We start from the raw sequence: 26745 nt of genomic DNA on the forward strand, positions 1-26745 counted from the left end.
GCAAATTTTATTTCAAAGCTGAACTAAGTGTTTACAGTTGGATAGTGGTGTCCCAAGGCCACTAATAATAATAAAGACTAGAAAATAATGACCAGCATAAAGCCAAATGTGATCTTCCTTTTCTCCTAAGGGCTACACTTGAAGCTGCAGATCAGCTGTCATTATTACTGCCTAATTGAGAATATTATATCACACGGCCCTGTCACTGATTTTTCTTCCCTTGCAGAAATACCTGATTCTGCATATCTGAGACAGAACCGGCAGCTTTGACTAATGTCTGGTGATGTGTTAGCAGATACATTTCTGTCTAGACAACAAATCAATATGGGGCCTTTTTTCTTTTTGCTTGTGTATTCATTTGCTTGGCTTATTGTAAAGCATTCACTTACGGACTTTTAGCCTACTCAGAATAACACGCGAGCAGGTTTGCTGGCAAAAAAGAGTAGCATTCTGACTGTCAGACGAGATAGTCTTTGAAGAACAATACTAAATATATATATATATTTATATATATATATACACACACACACACATATATATGTATATATATACACACATGAGAACGTGAGTGAGGGGCTGGCTGAGGCCGCCTCTGCAGAGTTATTAGGCTTACACTTAAGAGCCTGGGACAACTGGTTCTCCTTCACCTGAATTTTGATTTGGGATGACAGCCCAAATACCAGCTGTGATTATTGGTCATGTAGAGTGTCACTAAAGTCCAGAGTCAGAAAGGCCACACGGGAGACCATGAAAGATCTGAAGTGATCACCAGCATCAGGCATCTGACTTTTAAGTTTCTAACTTTTTTTAAAATAGTCCTGACATTATCCTATATAAGTGTCAAACTCCCGGTTTTGCATTTTGATCAAAATTTTATAGGGTTTAAGGCAGGTCTCTCTTTGTGGGACTATTTTGAAAAACTTGAAAATAAACTGGATTTTATTGCTTTCTTCAGAGGGGAACTTTCTTTTGTCAAAGAGATGTGATTTGGTTGTTCTAACATCAGGCAGCCAAATAAATATGACTGTTATGGCATATGCTTCTATAATTTAAATCAAAATTAGAAGTGATATTTTTCCCTAGCAGAATTTTGACAGCTCAATTCTAAAGTTTCTGTGCCTGATGTTATACAATATGTGAAAGAAATTTTTTATGTTCACTTAACATATTTATTAAATGTTATATAATATCAACTTTGAGGAGTGAAAATAAAATATTATTTTTAATTTCAAATGCGTATTTGGGCAACATCATTATATCTGTGTAAGTAGACAGTATGGAATAATTCCACAACGAACAAAACACTTGTGTATTAAATAAATACTAATCGTGAGAATGATGATGAAGGTAGCAGTTCATACAGAAGTGAAGCATTCCAGGCAAATGCTAGCAGGTCGTATTAGGGAAGCAGGGTGTATAGAAGGTCAAAGTAACTGAGAGATAAGAGATCTCTTATCAAAGTAATTGAGAGATAAGTTTGGGATACATTGAGCATGTGTGCCCAACGCTATGCTTTTGTGAAATGCCTCAGGAACAACCCAACGGTTTTTTTAATCTCTGTACTCTGAAGGAAGAACTCAAGCAGCTAGAATACTTGGTAATTTTACGTAAGAGGTGACTAATGCATTGTCTTTCGTTTTCAGAAGCAGCTAACTGTTGATATCTGTTTCTTTTCCCTCTGCGTGTTTTCTTTTGCTCCTGCCTTCACAGCCCAATGGGAGTAGCCAAGGCAAAGTGCACAACCCATTCCTTCCCACCCCAATGTTGCCACCGCCGCCGCCACCACCGATGGCCAGGCCTGTGCCTCTGCCGGTGCCAGACACAAAGCCTCCAACCACGTCAACAGAAGGAGGTGCAGCCTCCCCAACCTCACCAAGTAAGTATGGATGAGCCGAGACGCCGGTCGCTTTTCAAGCTCTATTTACTGGAATCCTCTTTTAAGTCTGGTCCCTAACTGCATAGGCTCTAGCGATAGACAGATCCCCAGGGATGGTGACAGCCTGAGTCTGCAGAGCCAAGACCAGATCACAGTGGACCCCACTAGTGGGTAGTATCAGTGACAACACATGTGGAAATGACCGGGTGTTTGGTGTGGCTACATGCCCAAGACTAAACTCAAGATGTGACTTATTAAATTTTGCACCTTATTTGAGTGGCTTTGAATGCTCTCCTCCTGATAATCACACGGCATCTACTTGCATGAATTCCCAGTAGCAAAAAGTTCCTTTTGTGTAGCCCGGCCATAACTTACAATCCAAGAAAAATGTACTTGATGAGCTATAAAGGCTGTTCACTTTATACATCAAATAGGTAAAAAAAAAAAAAAAAAAAAGTTTAAATCAAAGTAACAATTCAAAGGTGCGTACCTTGAACACCCACCGCCCACCGAGAGTAAGAGTCTGGCAGAAGATCAGAGCTGGTAGCCATGGAATTTGCTTGGCCAGGTGTGGTAGGGGGGAGGGGTCTGGGGGTGGGGAGGAGGTAGAAAGTATAATTGGATGGAAACAGAAAAGAATTCTTGGCTCTTCTCTAAATAGTATGGGAACATGGGATCAGACAATATGAGATTTCCAAACTTTTTTATATGATAGGAATGATGACTTGCTGAATTAGAGGGATAGTTCCCAATATTTCAGAGATGACAAAGGAATAGAAATAGCTCAAACACACAAATTTGACTTTTATTAGTACCTGGAACAATGTCAAAAAGAGTGATGGCCAGAGGCAGAGTTTTGAAGTGATGGATGGATGACCTAACCTTGACAGAAGGTGTGATAAGCACCTCCCTAAAGCTTTACTGAAGGATCAAAGTGTAGGAAAGGGTAGGAAATGTGACAGTAATCCTAACGAGAGCAGGTCTCCAAGGAGTTCTTCAAAAGTGAGACTGGAGGCAAGGAATGTACTGAAGAAAAGATTGGAGTAGACCAGGGAGGAAGTGTTAAGAACTTGAAGAGCAATTACAGAAGTTGAATGGACGAGAGCACAAGGAGGGTTGCTTTGCAGACATAAGCTCTGAGATTGGACAGTCATTTCATTGACTATAATGAAGGATGATTCTAGGCCTCTTAGGTTCCTTACTTTCAGTTTAGGGGACATGATGGTTTTGGGTGTAAGAGGTAGAGAGCCAAAGAGGAAAGATAAGCTTCTGTTGACACTGTGTTCATTGGATTTAATTCTGGAGACACTAAACTCCAAAATGGAGCTCCTCGTGGACATGTCTTTGAGGGTGAGCTTTGGGTTATCTAGTATTTACTCATTTGGATAACACATATGGAAGTGAGTGGCATTGTGCTTGGATTCTGGTATCACAACAAAAAGATTGAGGGTCCAGGGGCAGTTTTATGGGAATCCACTTCTCTTGATAAGAGGTGGTTCAGCCCTTTCCAACAAAGGAGAAAACCGAACATCTAGCGACTTAGGAAACAAAGAAGGCCTGGTCTGTGGATCTTAGAAGCTCAGCTTGAAAAAGAAGCTTCTGAGAAACAGAGGCTCATAGGTGCATCCTGCTTATTGTGCTTTAATGTAATATCTTCCAGCAAGTTAGAGAAATCACTGTCCCCAAACTCTATTTAAATCTGGCCACTGGGGAATACCGGCCTACAGTTTGGTAGCCACCTAATTACCTCCATGTCCCACTCTTCTGTTCATCGTCTGCCTATCTGTGCAGGACAATGACACAGTTCTTTCAAAGCCTTGTGGTAATACTTTAGCTATCCTGTTTACACATTGCCCTCCACTACCACTGTCTCCTGCATCTGGAGTGCATTTTCCAGTAAGGGATGGGGCCCCTCAGGCACCATTTAAGACTAGGGATACCGTGTGCAGTTATGGAAGACTGAAATATAAGGACCCAGATCCCCACCTTTCCCATCACTAGCTGTGCTTCTCTTCCGATCAGTGTCCTCATCCGTAGAATGTGAGTGATGATCCCTGCCTGGCAGGGTTGTATGAAATCAGCCATGATAAGCACCACCACCAAATAAATTGGAACATCTTATTATCTGCCAAAACTCTGGCCTAGTAGGGTCCCCAGGCTTGGGTAACGATGAAATAGGTCTGTAGGACACAGAGAGCGACTCAGCCTCTAAATAATATTGTTGGCTTTGGGTCCCTACATCTGGATTCCATGCCTTAGATTGAATCAAGTGCCTTGTATGAGAAGGTGTCTGTCATCTGTCATGACCAGACTCAAGCATTCCTTCAGCATTATGGGAAGAAGTCTGGAAGGGGTCCTGGCAGATCCAGTTGATGTGGTTGCATGTCCATTAGAACAGGTTTGAAGATTTTGGGGAGAAGGAGAATATCAGGAGAGAGAGGCCCAAAAGTTTGATAAGGTAATTTGATACTTACCTTTTTTTTTTTTTTAAGATTTTATTTATTTATTTGAGAGAGCAAGGAGCACATGTGAGCTAGCACAAGCACGTGGGGAGCAGAGGGAGAAGCAGACTCCCTGCTGAGCAGGAAGCAGGGGCACAGGGCTGGAAACAGGACTCAGGGATTATGACCTGAGCGGAAGGCAGATGCTTAACCGACTGAGCCACCCAGACACCCCTGATACTTACTTTTGAACCATATGATTCTAGGAATGTAGGGCAAAACAAAATGTTCTGCTGTGGCATAGAAATACTTTTATCATCATAAAGTCTAACCCTTGTTTCTGGGCTTTTTGGAGTTTGCTGAAATCACAATAATGTGTCATTTCACAGCAATATCTTGCCTTATTGTCTTTTCCTTTATTAATAAGAGTGGTAGGCTGGGGGACCCATAAGTTATAGCGTAGGAAAAGCCGTTCATATTAAAAATCTCAAAGCCCACTGGTCCACACTGGGAAGAGATTTAAAAACCCTCCCTTCCACGCCTCCCCCCAACACAAAATCCTCTTCCATGCCCTGATTTCTGAACCAGTTAATAAATAAAATAAAAGCAAAACTCAAGGTTGGAAGACCAGATGATCACTTCTGTTATCAGAGAATTTAGTTTATAACTGTAGACAAATTTGCTTCCTAATGCTGAATCCCCAAATTACACAGTCACATCTCCAGTCACTGGCAGTGCTGGACCGCCCCACCACAGGCCTTCCCAGGGGTGGGGTCTACTCTCCTGTTTAGAGACCATAGCATGGAGGTCCAGATGGCTGTATGGCAAGAATAGGACAAGTCACCACTGGTTTCTACTTCCAAACTCTGCAGTCTAAAGAATAGAAAGTGAGCATGGGAAAGGGACAAGAGGATGTGGAAGGGTACAAATAGACTGAAATCGCCTCCCCCTCTCTTCCCATTCATCTTGATGACTACCTTCTTCCGTTTGCATATTCAGCTCTCATATAGTGAGCACCCGTGATGTGCCAAGGACTGTGTTAGCTGCTTGGGATACAGAGGTGATTAATCCCTGTTCATCAGAAATGTGGGATCTGTGGGGGGAGACAGAGCTGGGAAATGAGTAACTCATAGGAGGCAACACTGGGACACAGGCATGGGTTCTACAAGAGCACTTGGAAGGGAGTTTGGTCCAGGCCTGGAAACTCAGCTAAAGATGATTTTGGAGATGGCGACTTCTATGCTGTTTAGTAGGGATAATATTCTGGCATTTTAAATCTGAGAAAGAAGGTAGAACTTTTCTCCAGAAACCAGCCTAGAGGGGGAAGGGGATGTCTAAAATTAGATTACCGCTGAATAAAAATTTAGGGCAAAAAATACAGTTTCATAATTTATGTGCTTTCTTAGAAATTAAAACCACAGGGGGGTTGGGTCCTGTTTATCTTTGACAGTTTATTAGAGCTCAACTTTAGCAAGAAGTATCAGGTATTAAGTACCGATGTACAGCATCCCCATGGTAAGGCGGAAATTGAGGCCTTTTTTTTTTTTCAAAAACACTAATTGTGGAACCTAGGACAGCCTTTTCTATTTTGGATTTGAGATGACTGGCAGTAAAATAAGATTTTAAAAAATAAAAGTAGGAAATCCTGCCAAGGGTCTTCTCTATAACCGACATTTCTGGGCCTCAAATACCCTTATCTGTTAACGGGACCACCACTGACTGCTATACCCACTCTCTCGGGCAGATTGTCAGGACAAACTGGGGTGACAGATGCACTATGCTGTAGACAGTTAAGAGTCCAAGGCGTAATTTTTAATACCATCTTATAATGAAATACAAATGGATGCCAGCCTACAGCAGAGGATGTATTTTTAACCTAATCAGTTGCCTTTGGCACCAAATACCCCACTTTGCAGCTGTGGCCAGAAAAACATGGGTAAGGCAGATTTGGGAAAGAGTTTGCCTGTGAAATAAATACATTTTAATGGGAAAAATCCGTACTAGTGCCATAAAACAACAACAACAACAACAGGAGGTGGGTGGAGTTAGCAGTTCTCTCTCTGTTAAGTACTTTTAGACTGTGATTTGTTTGGAGAGAGATTGATACACTACTATGCCAGGTCTGTTTAGGATATGGTGATAAATAGAGATAACCTGTAAGAGTAATTCACAATGGATGTATCCTGTTCCCACTGACTAATGCCTTTGTAAGTTTAGATACCCACTGAGAGATTATCACTTCTTTCATTCATTCAGTAGATACTAATTGACCATGAACTATATGCCAAGTCATGTTCTGGGTGCTAGGATGCAGCAAGAAATGAAAGAGGTTTCAATAATTCCCTGATCTCATGGAGCTCATGTTGTAGAGAAGGAAGAAAATCAACCCACAAAACAGTGAGTGTGAAAGACAGAGATGATGTAAGATGGTGACATGTAAGCGGATCCTGGAGGTGGGGTGTGACTGTCCCTAGGGTGGCCAGAGAAGTCCTGTCTGAGAAGAGGAAATTTGAACAAAGACCTGATGGAAGTGGGAAGGTGAGTCTCTTCCTGAGACTGTAGGGGAAGTGCTTTCCAAGCAGAAGGAACAGCCAGCATGCCTGGCCAGGGTGGTGAGAACAGAATGTGTAGGCAAAAGGAGGAGATGAGGCTGGAGGTAAGGTGGGCAGAATCTGGGAGCTGGGAGTGAGGAGTAGTACGTTATCTACGTAGGCTCTCAACAGGCCACTGTAAGGACTTGGGCATTTGCTCTGAGTGAGACCAGCTAGCAGAGAAGTGATAACTCCCTAGTTTTGAACAGAAACACTTTGAAGGCTTTGCTGAAAACAGATTGCTAGGGGCAAGAATTAAAGCAGAGAGACCAGTTAAGAGGCTGGGTTTTTTTTCCCCTTAAAATCAATAATATAATGAGTGTCTTCTACCTGCTAGCTGCTATTTCAGGTAGAAGGAATGCAAAAGGGCACAGTCCCCTTCCCTGTGGACAAATAGTCATCCATGTTGAAGTAAATTAGTAAGTTAGGGACCAGGAGGTCCAACGGAGAAGGCTAGAGCAGGGAGGGAGGTGACACGCCCGTTGGAGGGATCCAGACACCAACATGGGGCAGTGCCAGTGATGAGAATTATTTGAAAGGGAGAGCTGATGGGATTTGCTGATGCATTAGATATGGGTTGAGAAAAGAGAGTGAGACATCAATGATTCCCAGGTTTTTGACCTGCCCAACTGGGAGAATGGAGCTCCCATGAACTGAGATGGGAAGATTCCAGAAAGAGCCATTCTGGGCAAGGGGCAGGGCCCAGAGTTTGGTTTGACCAAATTATGTTTGACATGCCCATTAGGTATCTTACCAGTGATACTAATTATGACAGCATCCTACCTATGAAAGCTCTTTGCAACTTGCTGATTTTTTCTATGTGCATCATGCATTAATTGGGGAGGGACTCCTTTTCAAACATGTAATACACTGAGTGGTTATTCCTTGGTGTCCTAAGAACAACAGCTGAAGAATAGGAGAAATATCTCATTATGTTTGGGCCTATTTGTGGTGTGAGGATTCAAAATGCACTATTGTTTTTCTTAATTGTACTGTAACATCCAATTCTTATAACAGGTTAGTACCAAGATCACAGTATAAATATGGACTTTTCCAGAAAAGAAATTACAGATTGGCATCCTAGCCTAGAATTATAATGGAGAGAAAGAATGCTTTGGGATTATGATGGAAGATAAAACAAGTGTATTTTCTTTTTTTAATTAATTAAGAACATAAAAACTTAATTTAAGAATGCATAAAAGGCTTATAAACATTTTTCTCCATGCCTTCTTAGCCATGAAATTTTGATTTTTTAAAACTAGAACTGTATTAAAGTAGAAGCACGCAATAACAAGTTTCCTTTATTATTTATTTTTACATCTCCCATGAATCTTACATACATTCATTGTATGAATGAATATGAACCTGTTAACCAAGAAAATAGCAATAATCTATGACCAGGATGGAAATTTTGTAGTATAATAATTAACGTATGTTCAGTGCTTTTCAGTTAGCAAAACTCTTTACATGAATACATTATCTTGTTCTGTCTTCCTAGGAGTCCTGTGTGGTCAGGATTTTATAGACAAGGAAACTGACATTAGAAAGTGCAGATGATTTTCCCAAGATAATACTGCCATAGAAGCCTGGTAGGGACTCAAATGCAGGCCTTCCCATGCTCTTTCTACTACCCCATACCTACCTCATACAAATTACAGAGCAATCGGACACGATTTCTGGTTGCTGGGAAGCCACAACTGTCTGCTTATCTGAAATTAATAATAGCATAACAAAGCACTGAGCTTTTATTTATGTACCAGGCACTTCAGAAGTATTTTTCTATATATTATCTTGTTTTAATTTTCCCAGTAATCCTATGAAGCAAGTACCTTTGTCACCCAATTAAGTTAATTTCCAAGGCTTCTCAGCCACATGTAATGGCACCATGATTCACACCCAGCCACCTTGAACCTGTATTTCATACACTTAGCCATCGCGTCCTATGGCTAGCTTTGCATTAGCCCAAAGGTTCCGTGTTTTTGCTGTGAAAACCCTATGCAAGAAATACAGAAGAAGATGTTAGTGGGTCATCTGTACCTTAGTATGAATTGGTTTCTGTTGCTGAGAGTAACTCTGGTTGTCAGGGAAAGGAAGAGAACAGAAGATTTGGAGGGAGATTAAACAAAAACAGCAAAAAAGGCAAAAAATAGGAAATGTTGATAAAGGCAGACTTCCTTTATTCGCCAAGACTCCTGAGAACTTGGACTGTTGATGAATGCTTCAAAGAATTATTTTCCGAGTTATCATCCTAATAATGACACATCTCCCTTTCACCAACACTTTTCCTTAAAATGTATAACACATTGTTGAATCAGTAATTGGATTTAGAGCAAGCCAGTGAATGATATGTCACTTTTCACAATTTTTAGATGACGTAAGGACTATGTTTCCTCTTTCAGAGAAGAAGCAGTGGATAACTACAAGAGAGAATGGGAAAAGAAAGAAGTTAGTGGCTTCCTTTCACAAAACACTTTTTCATTACTGATGTCCGAACTATTGCATTATTCTTTTTCTTTACATTTTAAAAATTACATTAAAATTACAATAAAATCATTCTTTGCTGTACACTTCTTTGAGTTTTTATAACATCATAGATTTTTAAATTTTTTTATTTAAATTCAATTTAGTTAACATACAGTGTAGTATTAGTTTCAGGGGTAGAATTTAGTGATTCATCAGCTGGATATAACACCCAGTGCTCATTCCATCAAGTACCCTCCTTAATGTCCATCAACCTGGTACCCCCGCCTCCCCTCCAGCAACCCTCTGTTTGTCCCCTGTAGTTAAGAGTCTTGTATGGTTTGCCTCCCTTGCAACCAATTCCACAGGTAGGATGGAAAACAATTCCAAAGAACTCCCTTCTTGTTCTTTCTCAGTCTTAAGTTAGTGTCTGATGTCACTTAGTGCCTGAGAACTCATTTTATGCTGATCTGTTTCCACACTACTATCATTTTTTGTTGTTCTTGTTTTTGTTTTTTTCCACATTGGTTTTAATTTCTCTACCACCTCTGCTGCTGTCTCCATTCTATTTCAATGTTTTATACTCTTCTGAATTAGAAAGAGACCTATATACATGCAATATTTTAATATGTGATAAGAGTGGCATTTCGTATTAGAGGAGGGGAAGGGATTATTCAGTGAAGTCTATTGGAACAACTGTGTAACTGTCCAGAAAAAAAGAAGACTCCTTACACCAAAATAAATTCCAGCTGGAGGGGGGGAAAAAAAAACATACAAAGGTGAAGCTTTAAATACCACATAAAAATATAGGATAACTTTTTAAAATAATATTGGACTGAGGAAGATTTTTCTAAATAACACACACACACAAACTCAGACACCATGAAAGGAAAGACTGACCAATTCTACTCGAAGAGTATCAAAAATTTATGCATGAAAAAAAAAACCATCATAAAGTAAAAAAAAAAAAATGAAAGTGGGAAAAATATTTGTCACACATGTAACATGGGGTTAAATTATCTAATATATAAAGACCAATAAAAAGACAGAAAAGGGTCATAAACAAAGAGAAATAGAGAACATTTGAAAGATGTCTTGTTTATGTAGCATAAAAACAATACAGATTAAGACTAGCATGGTATTTTTACATACCAGATCAGCAAAAATCAGAGAATACTTCACATACTCTTGGCAAGTGTGTGGAAGACATACTCATCTGCACTGTTAGAGGACTGTGAATTGGTCCAACCTCTTAGAAGACAGTTTAATTTTTCAAGTATATAAAAATATATATGAATATTATATATCTTTATGTATATAAATTTTAGATGTAAGTAATAAATATAGTTGGAAGTGTAAACACAGATGCTTATCAAGTATTCATCGATTATAATAAAAGATTAGTAATAACCTAAATATGTAACAAGAGTATATACATTAGGTACCCCTTAAAAATAGAGACAAGTCTATACAAGTTATGTTAAGTCAGCAAAGGAGAGTCCTAGGAGTGTGTATGGAACACTATCAACCATAGAGGCGCCTGGGTGGCTCCGTGGGTTAAGCCTCTGCATTCCGCTCAGGTCATGATCTCAGGGTCCTGGGATTGAGCTCCTCATGGGGCTCTCTGCTCAGCAGGGAGCCTGCTTCCTCCTCTCTCTCTCTGCCCGTCTCTCTGCCCACTTGTGATCTCTGTCAAATAAGTAAATAAAATCTTAAAAAAAAAAAAAAAAGGGCTCCTGGGTGGCTCAGTGGGTTAAGCCTCTGCCTTCAGCTCAGGTCATGATCTCAGGGTCCTGGAATAGAGCCCCTCATCGGGCTCTCTGCTCAGCAGGGAGCCTGCTTCCCCCTTTCTCTCTGCTTGCCTCTCTGCCTGCCTCTCTGCCTACTTGTGATCTATCTGTCAAATAAATAAAATCTTTAAAAAACAAACAAACCACTACCATAGAGTTGGGGGATGTACATACACATTTGCTTGTGTGTTGAAAGATAGAAACTGGTCTGTCATAGAATCTCCCTTTGGTACCTTATCCACTGAAAATGAAAAATAATACAGAGTTTTAAGTCTCCTTTTATAACAAATGTAATTATTTTCAAAAATATGTGTGTAATTATCTAAAAATTCTTCTTTATATAGCTTCAATTACTACAGTGACCAAAATTCATTTGTGGTTGGAGGGGGTCCCCATAAAATTCTTGGCAGTTTTTATGCATCTAGATTTTGGCTATACTAACCCAAATTTTGGATATCATAGCAGAAAATGTGTGATCTTTCTGGTAAGGAATAATATTCTTTTTCCCTCACAGACAGCATGGAGCTTAGTGTAAGGTTAGCATTTTCATTCTCCACAGCCAGTATTTGGTCCCAATTTCTGCTTTAGGAACCCACTGAATACATATGTCTTAAATCATAATTTTTCACAAATGCTTTTTGCAGAGTATTACTACTCTGCATATAATCCAATTTTGTTATGTTTACATTTGCAAGGGAAAAAGAAAAAGGATTATTGAAACTCAGTCACTTTGATAGGTATGTTCATATGCATTACCTTAATTTCATCTGATTATGATTATACATCTACAAAATTAGAATTGTCAGCCCTCTTTTAAAAAATAGAACACTGAAACTGAGTCAGGCTTCAAACTCAGGTCTGTTGGACTCCTGTGCTTTGTACTCTACCAAGACACATCCCGCGTTTAGAGATAGGATTTTGTGCATACACTTATCCTCTGAAAATCCCAAGACACTCCATAAAGAACTTTTACATTATTCCAAGAATAACATATGTTTGCATACCTTGCATTGGATGAAAAGCAGAGGAACAAGAGCACAGTAAGAGATGGACATTATAAAGGAGGAACAGAAAAGAACAGACAATAGATGATTCCACTCATTTAGGTTTCCTAACCCATTTGAGTCTTGTTTTTGCCTCTGTTTGTTACTTTTTCAAGATGACAGAAATAACCAGTGAGTTTTAAGATTTTCTTCATAAAAGTAATATATGACAGTGTAGTAAACTTGGAAAATATAGAGTATAAAAAATGAAATTATGTGCTCCTATAATTAATTACTATTAACATTTTGGCCTATTTTTCCCTTAGTACATGTTGATGTGTATATTCATGTATATATGTACACAGACACATATAAGATGATTGTGACCATGCTGAAAATAATATTTTGCATGCCATTTTCTTAATTAGTATTTTATAACTTTTCCCATTTCATAAAAAATTGGGAAATGTGATTTTAAACAATTTGTACCTATTCCTCTATTGGATATTAACTTTGCCCCAATCTGTGAAATATACTCCAGCATATTTTTGAAAATACATTTTGTTCCCAGCTTAAATAATTTCATTAGGCTGGATTCCTAGAATCAGAATTACTAGTACCAACCAAAATATTCATTCTGATACATATTACCAAACTGCTTTTCAGAAAGGTTGCACCAATTTACACATTACTTACATGAGTCTGATCACAACATTAACGCTGGAGAGGTTTAAGTTTTTATTTTTTGTAAGTGTTGGAAGGCAGATGTCTTGGAGTATAATGCTCTCAATCAGATATTGCAATCAATAGTCCCTGATTGGATGATTTTGGCATTTTTCTTCAATTGTTTAAATATAACATATAATGGAATTTGGGGGAATTTCCCATCTTGTTGGCTAAGCCTCTCTTAGGGCTTACTTTCTGGACTGCTCTGGTAGAGAGTGTAATCATAGACATTCACTGAGGGATGAAGCCTTAAAGGGCTATGCATATTCAACTACATAATATTTATTATGGTGGACTTTTTATATATAGAAGCTCAGAGATGTTAGTTGGCTTGCCAAGATCACATTTCAAGTAGGATTACAATCAAATGGATTCAATCCAGGGTTTCCTGGTTCTAAAATTCATTTTCTACTGATTACCTTGCAGTGCTGTAAAAACAAAAATATGACTTGGGGGTTTTCAGGTTCTGTTTATGTTTTTTTAAGATTAAAAATTACTGGAATGTATTTAAAAATCATTCATAATGCCATTCTTCAGAGGTAATCATTTTATGTGCCTATTTTCCAGTCATTTTCTATGCATATTTTAAACAAAATTGATCATGATGTGTGCATATGTGTCTATGTGTATATATACAGTTTTATAAATTGATTTTATTAATTTTATCTCCCACTAGCAGCATGTCTGTGATGTCATTATTATTTGAAAATGTGCCTTAAAAAAAAAATGTGCCTAATGACTGCAAAATATTTCAACATACAAATAAGCATTAGCTTATAAGATGGCTCGGGTTTGTTCCTCTTTATAAGTAATGCTGTAATGAACATCTTGGAGCATAAATCTTTATCTGTACCTTTAAGTATTGGTTGAGGATAAATTCCCAGGAGTAGGTTTCCAGAGTTACACTGCCTTTTGAGAGGCCGCAGAAGCCTTTCAAAAGGGAGCAATCCAATATATTGATCTAAGTTTTTTTTAGTAAACCCCAGCTGAATCCATGGGTTTATTCCCTGTGGCTATCAAATATAACTTTCACCTGTGCCTACCCATATACATTGTTGCTTCTGATCAATATATATGTTCTACCAATCATACAACACACAGCATTTACATAAAAATAAATGACAGTTACAGAATTTGGAATAAATTTAAATGAACTGAAATAAGCCTCTATTCTTATCCTTCACAGCAATGTTATAGTCAGTTTAAATAGCCTGTCTACAGGAAACAGTCCAAAGTGCCTGCTTATGGCACAGATCTGGGTAACATAAGGCCAAAGTTTATAAGTTTATAAGTTGTTCTGATCCCCTTCTTTCTGTGTGCACCATGAATGGTCTTATACTTTCCTTTCTGCATATTTTACCCCAAATCATGATGTAGCTAGAGCCCCTACCTCCCTGTGAGCATCCTTAATACAAACAGAAATACCAGCAGAGCAAAACCATCTGGCTAAATTGCCTCTTCTCAAGATTTTTGTGAACTACTGGCACATTAGCCATGTCATGCAAATTGCTACCATACATGTTAAGTAATGCTAATATATTAAAGTTAGAATTCATTAGCTTTTCAGGGAGAAAGCTTATGGGTATGTTGTTCTGTAATAATTTACTAGTAATAAGTAGGTTTTAATTTCATGCCCTGAGGACTGTCTTTTTTTGTTGGTAACTTGTTTGTAGAGACAAAAGATTTACAGAGATAACAGAATGAGGTAACTGACTGCACAGATGTGATCAAAATAATGGAAATTCAGTGTGGTTATCTTAGAGATTCCAAACATCTGGATGACAACAATATCCGTTCAGTCATGTGGGAATTTCTAAATCTCTGAGTACTGGATCATGTGTAAAGAAAGGCTGTCTGTTTCCTTGGCTATATAATGATCTTAATAACACTAACCCAGGCCCCATAACTTGTCGATACTGATAGATTTCGCTAAAGGAAAAACACTCCACAGTATTCTCCAGCATTTTCTTTGTGACCTTGCAAGAAGATAATGCTGTTCAAGTTCCTAAATGAGTTCAACAACTATAATGAGTTTCCTTTAGAAATTAGCCAATCTACTTCCTGAAAGTTTCTGCCTTTTTTTTTTTTTTGGAGATGAAAGTTTTCTCGGAGCTTTTTGGTTTGGGTTTTTTTTTTTTTTTTTAATAATGTGATAGTGCAGTTAAGAGAAGATTCTAGAAACTATTTCAGTTAGATATTTAATCATCTCACTATTCCAAGTTTGCAACTGAATGCTTTTTTATGCACTTTTCCTTCACTGTCAGGTGTCACTGATAAACATTTAATAAAGTTGCAACTTGAACACACAGAGATCTGTTCAAGTCTGCATTCCTGAACTTGCTTGGATTACCTCTGTCCAGTAACTAGCACATTCCTGGGCAGGTGGTAGAATCACAGTAAGTCTATTTGGAATGAAACTGAATTTTCAACTAGATATTTTTTAGAAGGGAAATCCCCACATGTGAGTACGCCTGAGTTTCTGAAAACGAGGGGGGAACTTATAGTATTCATGTTAATATTTAAGATATGAAGGGAGCGGTTTAGAACGTGAGTGAGGAAGTCTTCGTTGTCTTAGAGGTGTTGGGAATGGAAATTCGATATCTTTATTTTATAAATTACTTCTTCTTCTTAAAAGAAAAATAATTTCAATAGACTTTTTCCCCTTCGTTTTCAAACATTCAGGTCTCTGGCTCAACATTTTGCCTTCCCGTGCTGTATGACAAAACATAATTAGCGGTGTTCTGTCTTTTCTCCCTGCGCTCTCTGATTGATGCCTCCACTTCCGGCCTCCACGCCTTTGCTCCTGCTGCTTCCTTTGTGACACCCCGCCCCCCCCCCCCGCACCCCCGTTCCCTCCGAACCTGCCGGTCCACGCATCTTTTACAGCACTGTCGCAAAAGCCACCCTGTCCTCATTTCCTCTGTGCAGCTTTTCTTGCTCTCCTGCCGGATGTCCCTTTTCTGTCCGTTAACATCTCGTGGATTCTTATTTATGTCACCTTTAAGCACCCATATTTTCATTTTTCTACACCCATCTCCCATCATTAGATGCTATCATTTCTAGGATGGCAATGTGTCTTGCCTCACCTTTGAATCTCCCGTCGTGCTCAGCCCAGAGCCTGGCACAGAGCAAGCGTTCCTGAGAGACAGAGACAGACAGAAGGAGTGAGAGAATGAATACGAATCTGTTAAATAATGGAAATACCTCTCTATGATGCACTCTAGAGGTTAGACTCGATAGAGTTCAAGGGAATGAAGAAAGGGATGTTCACTCTTCATGCATCTGGAGTCTGACAAAACAGAGCACAGATCTCTCTTCAAGCTTCCTGTCAGCATGTAGGTCAGGCTGCCCGGGTTCAGGGGACTTCATGGCTTCCTGTATGTGGAAGTAAATGCAGAACCTCAAAGGTCATCAGGTCTCTCACATTTTCTTTTCTGCCAAGGTGCCTCACTGTGTCACTGACCCCTAGCCAGGGTAGAGGATGGCCATCGCTCTCCTCCGGCAGTGGAGCTGCACTGGGAACCAGCCCCTCAGCCTCCCTGAGGGCACTGTGAGTCCCAGAGGGGCGTCATCCAAAAGGCAGCTCTCCCTTCATACTCACTCCCCACAAAAACATCTGTCTGAATGTTCTCCCTTTCCTCCCCTTTGGTGATTACATATATTTTAGTGGTTACTACATTTGAACTAGATCTTGAATCTGTCTGCCTACTTTTAATTTTCTAGTTTGTCAGATGTGGGTGATTTTAATGATATGGTTTTCAGCTTAAAGAAACATCAACTGACAATGGTACACATATTTTAATATCTTAGTATCTTTTTTCTTCAGTTCCATCTTTTTCCTAAAACAAGGAATGCTCCAAGCATTCTGCTCAAAACAGTGTGACCACCTTGTTAATACCATGGTCAGATTTGATTTTATAGGTGAGGGCTATTACAGACTCAAAATGGATTATAGGAAAATAACATGATTCCTTTATCCAGACACATCCCTTATTCCTTCCTTTCAAGAAAAAGAAACAAAACAAAACGTGACACCTTGGGGACAACAAAAGTGGAAATTCTGTTTGGCTTGTAGGAGGTTAGTTACATGTATTTCTGGAAACCAAACAAACAAACAAAAAAAATCTAGGTTTTCCCAGGGGACACCTACCTGCATAGTGGTGAAGAGCAGACTTAATGGGTGATCTCTGCCACTGTCCCTGATGACTCCCTCATGCTCCTCCGAGAGTCCCTGCTAGAGATAGATTCTAGCATTGTCAGAGGCCCTTTAAAAGTCTTGCTTATAAAGCAAGAACTGTTCTTGAGCCATCTCCCAACTGATCATACTGGGGCAGGACTTACACAGTCTAAGTAAAGGATTTTATGATTAGCCATGCATATGGTAAGTGGGTAACACAAAAGAATGGGATTTTCTGGATATGGGATCAAATTCTGATCTGGGATCTTCATAGTTATCACTGTAGCTAAGGCCATACTAAGACTATGGGATAATGGCGAGACATAAAAGTAGAAAGAGGAAAAAATATCAGATTAGTACAAATAAAATGGTGGAAGCTTCTAGTAGTTCTAATAGTTCATCCATAACATTAGGAAAATAGTCAAGAGTGGTATTGCTCATGTAGGTAAGATGCCTGGTTAAAAAAAAAAAAAGAAAGAAAGAAAAGAAAAAGTTTCCACTTCAGAGGCAGTCAAATAATCAATAATTTGATTTCTAATAGTTGTGTTTGCCATGAGGACTTTTACAGTGAGATTATATAAGCAAAATGATTTCCCTGTTGACATTATCAGAAAAATCATTATATGCCCCTGAATCTCCCCCTCCAGAATCCTCAAAAAAATGCCTATAATAATCTTCCCAGAAAATTATTTTCTGGATTTCATGATTTCCTAAGTTTTTCCTGAGGCATTTGATTATTGCTGCTGTAAATAACGCCAGAATTATAATTAAGAAAGATATGAATATGATATAATAGCATAGTAAATACAGTTGTATATAATTAATTACCACATTTCCCCCTTTACTTGATTTTATATTCATGTTGAAAGCTCTTAACTGTGCATGTATAATTGATTCGCTATGGTATATGTGGTTGTTTTAATAAAAAGTTGCAGTTGAGGTTTTTGTTCAACAGTATAACTCCCTTATTCCACTTTTTCTTTGGGAAAATAAAATTTAACTAATGTCACATCATTTCTGGAACTACATCCTGTTATAGGTGAACACTGTGCCTATTGTAACTACCATAATGGAAGATGAGTCAGACTTTCTTTCTTCCTTCCCTTGTTTTCCCTGTGTCCTTGAATTTTCCCAGAAGCTACATTTCTATCGAATAAATTTCCCCAGGTACCATTTCTTCCATTTGATGACTTGGGTATTCACAAGACTCCCAGGATTTTGTAGTTTTAATATCCCTTTTTTCTTTTATCTTTTTCTTTCTCTCTTTTTTAAATGCTAACATACTGTTGCCCTTGTTTTAAAAACCAGACTGAACTTTGAAGCAGTTTCAGGAGCCTATGAAAGCATGAAAGGCCTCCTAGGATATTTTGAAATCAAGATGGCAGAGTTTGTCTTGTGCCCAAGAAAGGCAAAATATCCAGATGTTAGCCTCTTAGCAGTTTTGGGTGACTACATGATTTGTACGCTACACCTTTAAAATGGCAAAATTTAGGTCTGCTAAACAATAGAGAACAGAACATATTACAGATCTTCTCGGTCTTAGTAAACTTGCTATGGTCAATGGAGAACGATCTTCACATAGAAAGAAAACAAACAAACAAAAATGCCATGATCCCTAGGCTCACTCAGCATGCATGTTTCTGATATCCCCAGTATGGTAAAAGCATCATAGGAAATCCTGCTATGTGTCTGTGATGACTAGTGTAGCCCGAAGCGCACAGTTCCACCAGGACCCACATTTCAGCATCTGTCATTCATCACTTAGTCTTAGTACCTTAGCATACTCTTCATGCCTTTTTCTGTTCCTTCCGACATACCTACCTATTCCCATGTGACAGAACACTCTTCCCACCTAACCATTGAGAGGTTTGACAGGTTATTTCATCTACTTGCTTCCTCCTTATCTCTCCCACATCCTCTTTGTGCCCTAGGAGCGGGTAAATTCACTACTGGGTAATTATGGTCCATCATTTTCAATACCTAACTTTCTATGGAGACTTTTTAAACCATATTAAACTAAAGCAATAGACTGACTAGAGCAATTAACAAAGAGTATTTTACGGAATTTTTAAAAATTTATGTTTCTTCCATACCAGTGAGTGAGAGGCACGTACAGAATGTGTTTGTGCAGAGGTATTTCTCAAATCTGTTCAACTTAGTCTAACATAGAATGGGGTGGGGAGGAAATCAGTGTATTCAAGTAGCTAGACCATACGTTACATCATGCATTTTTATATATAGACATTTATATATACATTGTTTTATATAAAACTATTCCCAGACAGATCCTTCTAAAACAAACACTACGACAACACTTTCTTACTAATAGATGTCAGAGGATCCTCACGTTCATCCTCTGTTCCATGCTGGTTTAACACAGCTACACCACATGACCATCACAGATCTGTGTGGATGACTTAGCTCTTACCAAAGATGACCAACAGGACTTGGGCTAGATTGGTTGAAATTTTATCTCTAGATGTGCTCAACAAAGGAAGCAAGAAGTCTGAGCTGTTTTCTGTAAGACAGAAAATCAAAGACAAGCAGATGATGCCAAAAAGGAAAACAAAGAAATCTGGCAAAAGGAATTTGGTATTATTCCCTTAGTTATCTGTGTTTTTAAAAATTGCAGATCCTTTTTATCTTTTAGATGGCTTGTGTCTAAGGTTAATCCAGAAAAATTGGGCCTTTTGCAAGTGTGTTGTTTAATTGGAAATTAAGCAAGAGTCTATCTGAAAGTTCTGGTACCAAGAAGGAATATGAATAAATATTGGGAGTTTGTGGTAAAGAGGTGAATTGCAGGTCACCAAAAGACCAAATACACATTTGGATGTATCAGCCGATGAAACAGCAAAGCCACCGAGTTTTTTTCTCACTGGAGTGAAGCTCTCAAATATAAATATAAAAACTGAAACTATAAAAACCAACGACCAAACTTTCATGAACTGTGAAAGGATGGTAAACTGAACTGTGATTTTAGTGTGGTATCTTGGTTTTCATGGGTTCTTGATAGTTTGTGCCTTAACAGAAATGTTCTAGGACGGGAAGACTACAGGTGTTAATATTTTAAGCACATCTGCTGCTTTCTAGAGATTCTAGATACTTTCCCGAAGCCTATAAAGTCAGCTGGTTCTCAATGGTTTTCCACCTCCTTTCTGGAGAAGCCATTAATTCCTTCTCTAAAGACTCCTCTTTGATATTTAGCTATAGAGGTGCAGGAATATCTCGTGATTTTTGGAAGTGCCATAGTGTGAAAAGCAAGGTTATAAAATGAACTGCTCTCCTCCCCTTCCTACCTCATTTCTTTCTCCCTTGTGCTCTAAGGACTAGGATATCTCTTTCTGGCCCCAGAGCTCATGTTTTACTCAAAAAGTATATTTTGCAAATTTGTATGCTGGAAAGAGAAAAGAACTCATCTGAGACCCAATTTGACGTCGTTTTATTCCAACAGTCTTGAGAACCCAACACCCCTTCCCTTTTATGACTGTCTAAAATGCCCCCGCTAGCCGAATCCCTTTGCTAGCTCCAATGTTTGCACATTTCCTTGTTAATCAGCTGCGTAGGCTCAGAGACTGTGTGTTTTGGTGTTGTTTGTGTGTGCAATCTCGTGCTGCTTCCTGAACGCATGTGTCCCTTCCCTTCACAGCCTACTCGACACCCAGCACCTCCCCCGCAAACCGATTCGTCAGTGTTGGACCACGGGATCCAAGCTTTGTAAATATCCCTCAACAGACACAGGTGGGCCGCTCTCATCTTTTCTGTATGTGGTGCAGCTTGTTTTATTCGCCAGGTGCATTGTAACTTGTCTTTTGGCACAACAGGCTGCATTTCCCAGCCCCTGTTCGGTCCCTTTTCCTCCCAACCCCCACCTTCCCGGCCCTTCAGCCACATTTCCCTGTGTCCTCAGAAATCGTGGAAAAATGCTGTCTGCGATTTTTGTGTTACCTACTGAGGGGGTAGAGGAGGAAGGCTTCTGTGCCAGAACTGCTTTTGCTGTGGCAAGAAAGGTTTCCCAGGGCTAGATAGTGTGTTTCCTCATCTGGGAATTCATGTCTCTCCACTTGCAACCAGACAGAAGTCCACCCCTGCCTGGAAAAGTCAGCTTGGGCTGCCCATGAAAGCAGAGTGCATCCTAGGAATGGGGAACCAGCCCCTCTTCTGTTTTCGTTATCGGGTCCTCAGGAACCGGAAAGAAAGGGTTCGTGAGTCCTATTAAGTTGCTGGTGTTGGCACAGAAGTAGGTGGTATTTGTCACTGGGTACACTGGCCACGAGGGAGCAAGTGCAGCGGAGGAGAGGGGAGGTATAAGAATATAATGTCATACGTTGAGCTAGGCGATTGAGAAAAGGGGATTCTCCTGCTCCTCTAGAGCTTGTTTCTCAGTAGACAGTTGTGTTTTGTGCTAGTATCGGTCAAAGAGAAAAAATCTCTTTCCAAGGTTTTGAAATGGCTGCTGTTAGACACAGTAAGAGACTTTTGGAGTTCAAAGGTAGTGGGTGTGGTGATGTTTAGAAGTTTGCGAAATGGAATTAGATTCAGGTTTTGAGAGGAACGACTCACTGATTTCCTAATTAGACGGTAACCATGTACCATCATAATCAACATAAAGAGAGTATTTTCTTTGTGAGGTTCTCAGCATGTGGTTTGAAAATAAATTCTCTGAGATATTTTGTGCATATGCCCGGGTGTGTATTGGTAACTACTCGTCTTTGTTTATAAGAGTAGGACCAGATGCTTATCAACGGGATAGATTTGCCTTCCTGGGTCCACTGGCTCTCTCTCAGTAAAGGATTTTAGTTTATTGCTGTGTCGACAGCGCAGGTGAAACTGCGCTGCTTCTGAAACCTTCCTTACCGGGAAGCAGGGTCACGGAAAGTACAGCCTGGGAGGAGGCAGCTGGGAGAAGGGGATAAAGAAGGGGGGCGGGGGGCAGAAGGTTAACTCTTGAGTTTCCCACTTCTGCTGTTTCTCCTGAAACTGGCGTGTCCGTGGCTTCTGGGATGAACATCTATTCAGGACCTCCTGTAAAGTTGTTCCAGCGTATTGCTTATGTTCCCATACCTCCAAATGCTTAACTGGTGAGTTTGAAGTTGAATAATTACCTCAAAGGCACGGTCATTCCATTTTGTACTTTCGGCGCATGTGTTCAAGTTCAGTGGGAAGGGAGAACTGGGGACGGGGCCTCTATGTTGAATGATTGCTTTTCTCAAAGCCCCAGTGTGGTCGGGTTACTTCAGGAAGAACCTCAAAAATGCAGCTTGGAAATGTCCTGTTTGTTTTTTACATTGTATTTTTTTTTTTATGTAATCTGTGATTCACAGCACTGAAACGGTACCCCGTGTTCCTTTCAATTTGTTTCTCTATAATGAAAACGTGTTCTATTCCAAAATGGCTTTGTTTCACAAATGCCTTATTTAACCCAGAAACTGAGTCTTCATGATGTTGACCACAAAAATTCAATTCTTGAAAATCCAGATTTTCCACGCATCTGGATGAATGATGTCATTTAGACCCAATTTTGTCATCTGGAACTAAAATTTTTTGGTTTCTGTTAAATATTTGGCATCATAGGGACAACAGCTTAAATGTTTCTTATCACAGTGACACCTGCCACATTTGTCTTGAACAAAGCCATCCACAATTATCTTGGGAGAAACTGTGCTAATGGAATTGTCATTTTAAAAAAAAAAAAAACAGCACCATATATATCCTGAGATAAAAATTATGTGCTCAAAATATCTTAGTTTTAAGGTGTATATATTAACTCTTATTTTTTTAAAAAAGGAACTACTTTCTGGAACCATTCAGAGTGTTAGACATATATAGATATAGATAAAAATGGTCATATACTTAAAAAATAATCTCCTTTTTGAGAAGACCTTAGTTCTTAAGAGGTTTTCTCCCCCACAGGAGTCTAAGACTTAATTTAAGCATGGCCTGCAGATTAGTAATTTTCTAAGCAAGCTTGCATTTATTCTATATTGATACTTTTGTTACTAAAGCATGAAATTTGTATTAATTGGGAGGACAACATTTGCTCTCTACCTTTAGAGAAATAAAAATTGAAGAGTCACCCAAGCAGGTACTTGAGCTTTACAAATGCAGAAGAAGTAACCTGCACATAAATCCATAAACAAATGCAAAGTAAAATGGTGTCCCTTTTTCCAAAAGGCCAGTTCCCAGTGGAAGTCTGTTCAAATGCCTAAATATCAACCTCTGGGAGACAGATTAGACATGGTCTCTATTTTTTCTAGCAGATAGAATTTGAACTACTGCATAGACTTTTTAATATCACAAGACCTTACTTTCTACGAAGTATTCTTTAATGATATATAGTGTCTATTCATTGAGCACAATTCTGTGTACCAAGTACCTGAAGTGCATTACCCAACTAATCTTTTCAGGCACCCAATAGGGTAGATCTAATTATCTCCACTTTGTAGGTGTAGAAACTGAGACCTAAAGAGATTGTTCATTTTCCCATGACCATAAGCAGTGAGACGTGGAGCAAGAATTTGTACCTAGTTTGCCTGACTCCGGGGCGTGCGTTCTCTAACTATGCTGCACAGCCCCATGAACTGGTGAACACCTTTCCCTGCAGGTATTCAAACCCTGACTGGTGATGCTCAGCTCTCAGCAGTACTACTGGGCTACTCCCTGCTTTTAAATTGGAGAATGCAGGGGTGCCTGGGTGGCTCAGTGGGTTAAAACCTCTGCCTTTGGCTCCGGTCCTGGGATCAAGCCCCGAATCGGGCTCTCTGCTCTGTGGGGAGCCTGCTTCCTCCTCTGTCTCTCTATGCTTGCCTCTCTGCCTGCTTATGATCTCTATCTGTCAAATAAATAAATCTTAAAAAAAAAAAAAAAAAAAAGCCAGAGACTGCATTAAAATCTAATCCTTGTTATACCCGGGAGAATTGAAAGCAAGGTCTTGAAGAGGTATTGGTACATCCGTATTCTTTTTTTTTTTTTTAATTTTTTCAATTTATTTATTTTCAGAAAAACAGTATTCATTATTTTTTCACCACACCCAGTGCTCCATGCAATCCGTGCCCTCTATAATACCCACCACCTGGTACCCCAACCTCCCCCCCCCCCCGCCACTTCAAACCCCTCAGATTGTTTTTCAGAGTCCATATTCTTAGCAGCACTATTCACAACAACCAGAAGGTGGAAGTAACCCAGGTCTCCGTTAACAGGCAAATGGCATAAACCAAATGTGGCCTACACATGTGACTGCAATATATAGCACATATTATTTGGCCTTAAAAATGAGGGAAATTCCGCAGTATGCTGTGTGGGTGAAACTTGAAGATCTGGTGCTAAGTCAAACAGGCCAGTCACAAAAGGACACCTACTGTATGAGTCCACTCCCTGAGGTCCCTGGAGATTCATAGAGAGGAAAAGGAGAATGGTGGTTACCTGGCGGCAGGGAGGGGGCAGAAGGTGAGGGGTATGGAAGGTGGGGATGGCAGAATGGAGACTCATTATTTCATGGCTATGGAGTTCCAGTTTTGCAAGATGGAAAGAGTTCTGGAGATGCTTGGTGTAGTGGTAGTTGCTCTTCCAAAGTCACTTAAAAATGGTTAAGAATGGTACATTTTATGCTATGTGAATTTCACCACAACTTTTAAAATGTAATCATTAGATAAACTCTCATGGCCCTTTCCCCTCTTAAGAGCATAAAATTCTATAAAACAGACAGGACAAGTAGACAGTTTATCAACAAAATCCACTGTGAGTGTGTGCTGACTTCTCCGAAAATATTGTTTCTCATGCCCTCCCCATAGAAGGTAGTCAGACTGTATTGCTTGAAGCTAAATGATTCATAAGGAAGTTTAAAAATAATGACTTTTTCTTATTACAGTCATGATACATGTTAATTGGGGAAAATACAGATGGGAGAAATAATAAAAATCACTTGTAGTCCTACTGTTAACATTTCCATATAAATCCATCCAGACTGTTGCTACACATACAAGTGTACTGCAAAAATGAGATCATATTATATACACTGTTGGATAACCTGCTGTTTCTTCCCTTTAACAATATATTACAGCCTTCTTTCCATGTAAATTGGAAAAATTGAATATTGGCTTTTATTGCACCAATTCATCATCGGTAATGATTGGTAGGGAAAGATAACGTGGATAATTGAAAGCCATTTTTTTCTCCTCCTTCCCTTCCAGTCTGGTTTTTTTTCTCCAGAGAGTTCCTCCCTTCACTGAGACAGAATTGCCTTCTTTTTAGCCTTGCCCTGAGCTAGCTTTCTTTCCAAGCTAGCCTTGCGATTGCATTGTATATTTCACCCCAGCGTTGACTGTGCTTGAACATTCCTGCCCAGTTATTTTTCCTGCTTTTCTGCTCTCTCTGCCACTCTCATCATTTGCCTCCTATCTCTCTGCATCCTCTACTTGGTAACTCACCATTGAAATGGGGGGTGACCACCTCCCTATAGCTTACAGAACACCTGTGTGTTTTGAGAAACCATGATCCCCTGGCCCGACCCCGAATCTCTTCCTTTTCAAATTTGTCCCAGGATGGTTGATATTAACATATAGAGAAGTCTCTGGGGCATAGAGTGTGTACTTCACTTTGGACACTATTAATGTCCCCTGCACACCCACTGAATGATATAATATAATAGAGGACATGCTATCATCTCAAATAGCAGAAAGCCAATGGCCATTTCAATTGCATCCCATAATTTAATCTGATCCCAGAAAACAAGAGCCATTAAGAGGAGGCATTTATTTAGAGAAAAAAAGTTAATATTTCATCACCAGGTAATAAATAGAAATACCAATTCCCACACAGAAGGACTGAGCAAAGAACTCATTTTGATTCAGGTTCTAGTTTAATCAGAATGTTCAAATAAAATGCTTAACCTGCAGAACTCCAATGAGAACTAATTCTTTAAAATGAAAAATGAGTGCAAACAATATTAAAAATAGGCATTTCTTCCCCGCCACCCAAATCTATCACTGTTCTGCATCAACTGAATCGTGGTATCTGAAATGCTATTTAAAACCAAATTACCATTTAGGTTATTAGAAGAATCGCTTGGCATGGCATGGGCCTGATTTGTTGACAAAAAAGGCACAGGTGCTGTAACCTTTGCTTAATAAATCATTTAGCTGCCCAACTTGTGAGCAGTGTGACTGACTTTGCTTTATGAAATTCACACATGTAGGCACAAGCCACACACTTCTCGCAATGCCGAAAATCGGCTGATCTGGAGAGGTCCCTGCATGGCTAAATTAGAGACATATGCCCCATTGTCTGCCTTTGTTGGGGATCATAGGAATGTGGGGAGGTGGCAGATATGGGAGGCATTTCAATCTGTTGTCATTCTGTGTCATATTCCTGAAGCTCAGCTTCAGCTGCAAAGGCAATCTATGAAATTCTTCATAAGTTTCTTTCTTCGCTTTCTCATCATTTCTTACAGTATTGCCAATACCTACAGAATGAGGAGTAACAATTCCCAAGTTGTTCAGAGATTAGTAGAGGACACTGATGTAACAAATCATAATAATAGTAATGACAACAACAACATTAATAATGTGGGGTGATACCAGTTATAATAAGGGATTTGTCTAAGAGGTTTTGAGACCACAGAGTTGGGTTAAAGAACTTTCCAAAGAATGAAAGGGGCAGAAAGGCTAGACCTTTTTCTGTCCATGTCTAACTCTGGTCTGATGATG

At 39.4% G+C, this 26745-nt stretch overlaps 1 protein-coding gene across 5 annotated transcripts in view; it reads left to right on the forward strand.

The window, feature by feature from the left end:
- NFIA (nuclear factor I A) overlaps window positions 1–26745 on the forward strand; it is a 369211-nt gene that overhangs the window by 311171 nt on the left and 31295 nt on the right. For 4 of the 5 annotated variants that reach the window (XM_044238349.1, XM_044238346.1, XM_044238345.1 and 1 more), the window contains 2 exons: window positions 1711–1876; window positions 20691–20782. In XM_044238349.1, the coding sequence (XP_044094284.1) occupies window positions 1711–1876; window positions 20691–20782 (258 nt within the window). The remainder of the gene's footprint in view (window positions 1–1710; window positions 1877–20690; window positions 20783–26745) is intronic. The other variant, XM_044238347.1, reaches the window with a different exon arrangement.

This window comes from Neovison vison, chromosome 2, assembly GCF_020171115.1.
Source record: "Neovison vison isolate M4711 chromosome 2, ASM_NN_V1, whole genome shotgun sequence".
Classification (NCBI taxonomy): domain Eukaryota; kingdom Metazoa; phylum Chordata; class Mammalia; order Carnivora; family Mustelidae; genus Neogale; species Neogale vison.